The 6,592-nt window shown below is 60.0% G+C and overlaps 1 protein-coding gene across 1 annotated transcript; it reads left to right on the top strand.

Moving 5' to 3' along the window:
• Positions 1 to 317: 317 nt before the first annotated feature.
• LOC142044550 (protocadherin alpha-2-like) lies at positions 318 to 3,337 on the top strand. The gene has a single exon (XM_075057139.1). The coding sequence runs from the start codon at positions 593 to 595 to the stop codon at positions 3,335 to 3,337; it is 2,745 nt and encodes a 914-aa protein (XP_074913240.1). The 5' UTR covers positions 318 to 592.
• The last annotated feature ends 3,255 nt before the right edge of the window (positions 3,338 to 6,592 follow it).

Below are 6,592 nucleotides of genomic sequence, written 5' to 3'. Positions count from 1 at the left end.
CCGCGGCGCCGGAGGCGGCTGGCGAGCTGCCAGCGGCGGTAAAGAAGAGCGAAGGATGGAAGGAGAAGGGAAAGGGGAGTAAAGACTTGGGCACGTCAGGGCAAGAATGATAAAATGAAGGAAGTGCAGAAAGAGGACCTCGAAGTTGGAAAGAGAAGAAAGCAGAAAGGAGTTGGAAAGAGAAGACGAAAGAGAAAGAATAAAAGAGAAGGAAAATGTCAGGAAAGGAAGGAAGAAGGCGATAAACACATAAGAAGAGATAACTGAAGGAGGAAAGAAGAAAGGACGAGGGCAAGAGCAAAGACGCGAGGAGGAGGGGAAAAAGGAAGGAAGGGGGCAAAGCAGGAGGAGCACGGAAGGAAGCGAGGCGAGAGGCGGCGGGCTGGCGATGGTGGGGAGCGTGCGAGGCGTCGGAGCAGCACACGGTGTCGCTGCAGGCTCAGGAACGGGGTCGGAGCGGGGAGGCGGCTCCGCCCCGGTGCGGCGGAGAGCCCGGCTGTGAGCGCGGGGGGCGGCGCGGGGCGGGCAGGAGAGCCGGTGCGTCCGGGCGGCGGCGGGGAGCCGTGCGGGGCCCGTGCGGGCGGCGGCGGCGATGGGCGTGTGCTGGGGGCCCGTGGTGCGGGTGCTGGTGCTGCAGGCGGCCTGGGCGCTGGGCGGCGGGCAGGTGCGCTACTCGGTGCCGGAGGAAGCCAAGGCCGGGACGGTGGTGGGCCGGCTGGCGCAGGACCTGGGCCTGGAGGCGGGCGAGCCGGAGGCGCGTCGGCTGCGTCTGGTGGCGCAGGGCCGGCGGGCGAGCGTGGAGGTGAGCGGGGCGAGCGGGGCGCTGGTGGTGAGCTCGCGGCTGGACCGGGAGGAGCTGTGCGGGAAGAGCGCGCCGTGCGCCCTGCGCCTGGAGGTGCTGGTGGAGCGGCCGCTGCGCGTCTTCCACGTGGAGCTGGAGGTGACCGACATCAACGACAACGCGCCGCTCTTCCCCGCCGCCCGGAAAAACCTCAGTTTACCGGAGAACTCCCCCCCAGGGTCTCGGTTCCCGCTGGAGGGCGCGTCGGATGCAGATGTCGGAGCCAACGCGCAGCTCTCCTATACCCTCAGCCCCAGCGAGCACTTCTCTCTGGATTTACAGCGCAGTGAAGAATACCGAGAATCCTTGTTTCTGGTGCTCAGGAAACCGCTGGACCGCGAGACGATGCCTGAGCACCGTTTGGTGTTGTCGGCGAGTGACGGGGGCCGTCCGTCGCTGACGGGCACGACGGAGCTGGTGATCTCGGTGCTGGACGCCAACGACAACGCGCCCCAGTTCAACCAGTCGGTGTATAAAGTGCAGCTGCCGGAGAGCGCTGCAGATGGAACGCTAGTTGTGCGGGTGAATGCCACGGATCCGGACGTGGGAAGCAATAGCGCAGTGACGTTCACTGCGAGCAATACTTTTCCCTCAAATGGATTAAACCTTTTCATTTTAGATGCGAAGACGGGGGAGATCCGTCTCACGGGCGCCCTGGACTTCGAAGACGTCCCTTCATACGAGATACAAATCGAAGCGACAGATAAGGGGACGCCCCCGCTGTCGGGCCACTGCAAGGTGGTGGTGGAAGTGCTGGACGTGAACGACAACGCGCCGGAGGTGTGGGTGACGTCGCTGTCGGTGCCGGTGCCGGAGGACGCGGCGGTGGGGACGGTGGTGGCGCTGCTGAGCGTGTCGGACCGGGACTCGGGGGCGAACGGTCGGGTGCGCTGCGCGGTGTGGCCGGCGGCGCCGTTCGGGCTGGTGGCGACGTTCGCGGGCTCGTACTCGCTGGTGCTGCGGGAGGCGCTGGACCGGGAGCGGGTGTCGGAGTACGAGGTGGAGGTGCGGGCGGAGGACGGCGGGGCGCCGGCGCTGCGCGCCAGCCGCGGGGTGCGGGTGCCGGTGTCGGACGTGAACGACAACGCGCCGGCGTTCGCGCAGGCCGTGTACACGGTGCTGGCGCGGGAGAACAACGCGGCGGGCGCGGAGCTGGCGCGGCTGTGGGCGCGGGACCCGGACGAGGCGGGCAACGGGCGCGTGAGCTACTCGGTGGCGGAGGGCGTCGGCGGGGGCGCGGTGGCAGGCGGGGGGTGGCGGGCGGCGTCGAGCTACGTGTCGGTGGACGCGGAGAGCGGGCGGCTGTGGGCGCTGCAGCCGTTGGACTACGAGGAGGTGCAGGTGCTGCAGTTCGAGGTGCGGGCGGTGGACGCGGGGGAGCCGCCGCTGTGCGGCAACGCCACGGTGCAGCTCTTCGTGGTGGACGAGAACGACAACGCGCCGGCGCTGCTCCCGCCTGCTCCTGCCGGGGGCGGGCCGGGTGGCGGGGCGGCGGGCTCGTCGGGGCCGGGCTCGAGCTCGGGCTCGGGGGCGCTGTGGGCGTGGGCGGCGTGGGGGGCGCCGGCGGGGCAGGTGGTGGCGAAGATCCGCGCGGTGGACGCGGACTCGGGCTACAACGCGTGGCTGCGCTACGAGCTGTGGGAGCCGCGGGGGAAGGGCCCGTTCCGCGTGGGGCTGTACAGCGGCGAGGTGAGCACGGCGCGGGCGCTGGAGGAGGCGGACGGCCCGCGGCAGAGGCTGGTGATCGTGGTGCGGGACCACGGGGAGCCGGCGCGCTCGGCCACGGCCACGCTGAGCGTGTCGCTGGTGGAGGGCGCCGAGGCGGCGCTGGCGGCCGCGGGCTCGGGCTCGTCCTCGTCGGGGGCGGGGCTGCGGCCGGCGGCGGGCGCGGAGGGCGGCGCGGCGGCGGCGGCGGCGACGGCGACGAACGTGTGGCTGGTGGTGGCCATCTGCGCGGTGTCGAGCCTGTTCCTGCTGGCGGTGGTGCTGTACGGGGCGTCGCGGTGGGCGCCGCGGGCGGCCGTGCTGTCGGGGCCCGGGCCGGCGACGCTGGTGTGCGCCAGCGAAGTGGGGAGCTGGTCGTACTCGCAGCGCCAGAGCCGGAGCCTGTGCGTGGCGGAGGGCGCGGGCAAGAGCGACCTGATGGTTTTCAGCCCCAACTTCCCGCCGCCGCCCGGCCCCGCGGCGAAGGAGACGCAGCCGGAGGCGCCCGCTCTCGTGGACACGGTCAGTGCCCCCCCCTTTGTCGCCTCTCGCCCCTTCCCCCTTCTTGTGGCCCTTGTCGCCCGGGCCCTGGGCAGGCGCTGGTGGGAGCCGGGCTCCGCCGCCGGGGCCCGCGGGCGGTGGGGGCCTGGCGGGTGCTTCTTCAGGGTGTTCACGGGACCTTGGCGTCCTTGCCGGAGCCCCCGGGCTCTCGCTGGGGGGGGGGGGGGGGAAGCGAGCAAGCAAGCAAGCAAGGTGTTGCCGCACCCCGCAGCGGTGGCCGTCCGCAGCTGAGCTTTGCTGTTGTGGGTGTGGGCTGTTGTCCCGTGGAATGAAGTCCCTGCCGACTGCGATGTGAGGTGCCACGACATCAGCTTTGCGGACTCTCGGGCTTGCTGGTGTGCAGCATTTCCACCCGAGCTTGCTGAAGGCGTGCCAGGCATGCAGGCTGTGGTGGTGGCAGTCCCGCAGGCACTATGTACTGCTTCTTAGAGTTGCTTTTTGCTGACCATGCTGGTATGAACTGTGGTTTCTTGTCGCAAACTCTGTCCTCGTCCTGATTTGATTCCCTTCTGCGAGAGCTGTGATGGAAGGTGACAGTTGGGTGTTCAGGGTGTTCTCTCCCCGTGGTGTAATTTCTGCATTTTTATTCACCAACTGGAGGAATTATGAAAGTAGGGAAGGCAATACAGACTTTTCCTATGTTTTTTTTTCCAAGTGCGTTGTAACGCTAGTTGCTAGTGTAAAGTGTTCAGGGAGAGGAGTGTCACCCAACAAGGTAGGTGTTAGAGACGGGAATTTTCTTTTTCTTTTCCTTCTCTCCCTTCCCCCCAGGTTCTGGAGTGCATGCCTCACCAGTGAAGTGTCATGAAGTACGCTGGCCTGTTTCGATGTTGCTTCAATATTTAGATCAGAAGTCACATCATTTCACAAGCACTGAAAATCATCTTTTTTTACAAGAAAAGAGAAATAAACAAACTAACCCAAAGCCAAAAAACCAGCCCCCCCCAACAAAACCTAAACCAAATGCTCCTACTCAGTCAATATCATCCGTTACAGTGCTGTGCGTGTCAACATGTTCGTTTTTCCCTCAGAGCATGAAATCAGTGCCATGGTCATCTCGAGCTGTCCTTTATAAAGAGTATTGGTCCCAGGTCTGCCACATTTCCTTCTGAGAATGCTGAAGCATTGCCAAACATGAAGGGTCAGCTGCAGAGACTCTGCTGGGTGCTGTGTGTGTGATACCATCTGTATGTTTATTTATGGTGCTGTCTTTGGTGGGAAGGGTCTGGAAAATCTGGAGTGAGGCCTGAGGTGGGCAAGGAAACTGTTGCATGTTCCTGGAGGTGAATGTGGCAGTGGCATTGAGTAGGGCCTGGGCATCTGCTGATGTGAAGGGTGACCTTGAGCAGCAGGAGGACTTGTGTGGGAGGGAAGTGGGAAGAGCATGGGGCATGGTGTAAGAAGACAAGAACGGGAGATGATGTGCTTGTCTTGAGGACACGTGTCTTGGATTGGGGAATGGAGGCTGCCTAGAGGAAAAGCATGAGGCAGGAAGGTCAGAAAGTGTTCTTGCCCAGGATCTTTTTGCAGGTTCCAAGGGTCTGGAGTATGAGGCCTTGTGGATCTTGAGATAGTATGTGGTACTGAAGTGCCCACAGTGTCTCTTTTGGGGTTATGAGTGTCTCCCAGCAGAGACAGTCCCTTGTGCTGCTGCCTGATTGACATAGGCAATGTGTTGTTGGTAAGGGGGGTTGAGATGCAGACTGCTGAATTTGTTCTGATGAATATTTTTGCTGCTGTTTTGGGAAGGGTGTTTTGGGAGGATAGTGCTTCAATCTTCTGTCCTTGTGTTGTGGTGGGTACCTGCAGGAGCTTCCGCAGCTGTTGGTGTTGCCATGATGGCAACCTCACCAGGCGGGATTTGTAAGGGCACATGAGGAGTTGAGTGTAATCTTTGGACTTCCCGTATTTGTGCACATGCACAGGTGGCCGCGGTAGAGATGGTGTATTGTCTTGTCAGTATTAACATGTTCAGATACATGCATGTGCACGGCAAACCCTGCACAGCAGCCCAGCACTGCGTTTTCTATCATAGAAGTTCTCTCACCCAGTGGCCATCGTGAGACCGCTTGTGCTTCAGCGTTTGGTGTGGTTTTCTGAAAGAGTAAAATCCGTGTGGACTGGGATCAGAGCTGTCACAGCTCTAACCACAGACTGTTCAAGCACTCTAATGTGCAGCTCTGTGGTGCTTCCACCTGAGATTGCTGAAAAGCAAAAGCATTCTGGGTGGAGTTCACGCAGCTGGGAAGAGTCTGCCAGAGAGTGAGTGGGTTTGCATGCCTCCCTCCGTTCTTTGTGCTGATCAGGAGGGAAGGTGCGGATGTGCAAAGGCCTGGGTCATGCTTGGAGCGGGGTTTAGAGCTGGAGCATGTTACTGTGTTGGAGCAATATCTGAGTGTTGTGGCAGTGATCCTGCAAGTGGCATCCAGTAGGGCCTGGGCAAGCATCACAGGGAGGGTGGCCCTGAGCTGGGGACAGTCTTGTCTGATGGAAATGGAGATGCCGGTTAGAAGACGGTCTGCGTCATTGGGGAAGGACTGGAGAATGTCTGCTTAGCTGTGGAGATTCCATTTCCCAAGGCTCGAGATAGTGGGTTCCAGCAGAAAACCTCAGAAAGCGTCCCAGCACACAGTGGTGCTTGCCCGGGATCCTCTCAGAACCTCCTGAAGTTTGGCATAGCTTAGGGCGCTGTTGTTCTTTGTGGTATTACTGCTTGCAAAGACATCTACTGCTCATGACTTTAATCACTTGTTTCTGGTGTGGAATGTTGTTGCTCAAAGAGAAGCTTTTCCAAATTTGGATCATGCCGCCAGCCTTTTCTGAATTTCTCCTTGGTTACTTCTCTGCTCTTAGTCTTGCTAGGGAGGGGAAGAAGGGGTCTCCGTATTCAAGATACTGCCAGAATTTGCATTTCACTACAGCGGAATGGGATCCTTCGGTTTTCTTCTCTCCCCTCACCAAAACCGCCCACCCTTTTGGTTTTATTTCTGTCACATTGGCAATGTGTTGGTAACAGTGGATGAGATGCGGAGTGCTGAATTTTGGCAGCTGTCAGGTGGCAGATGTTTGGGCGATTTCCCATCAGTGTAGGAGATGGCTTTTCCAGTCTCCTGAGCTAAGTTCCGCATTGAAAGACCGTCCTTAGCTTTCAGGGCTCCTTCCTGCTTCCCCTGTGATAGAAGTTCATAAGGGGCACTGTGCACTGTCCAGTTTTTTGCAGAACAAGAGTTGTTTTTTCCTGCCCAGTTCCCCCAGAAATGCTATGATGTTAATTTAAAATGTCCTTGAAAAGCAATTCCCCTCCCCTGAAAAAGTTTCTTTTCTGAAGAGGCAACCAGTGATGCTATAGGTAAGTATCTCAGCACCTGAAGTGGATGTGTTTGAGAGACAGCTGTACATTTGTTCCTGTTCAATTGTGGTATCTTTATGTTGGATCAACAATCGTTGCCTGGATTATAATGCCTGTAGGTTTGAAGCAGCAAAGCA

The sequence above is a fragment of the Buteo buteo genome, chromosome 24, assembly GCF_964188355.1.
Source record: "Buteo buteo chromosome 24, bButBut1.hap1.1, whole genome shotgun sequence".
Classification (NCBI taxonomy): Eukaryota; Metazoa; Chordata; class Aves; order Accipitriformes; family Accipitridae; genus Buteo; species Buteo buteo.
Note: the sequence above shows the minus strand (reverse complement) of the source record. Positions and strands in the feature narration are given on the sequence as shown.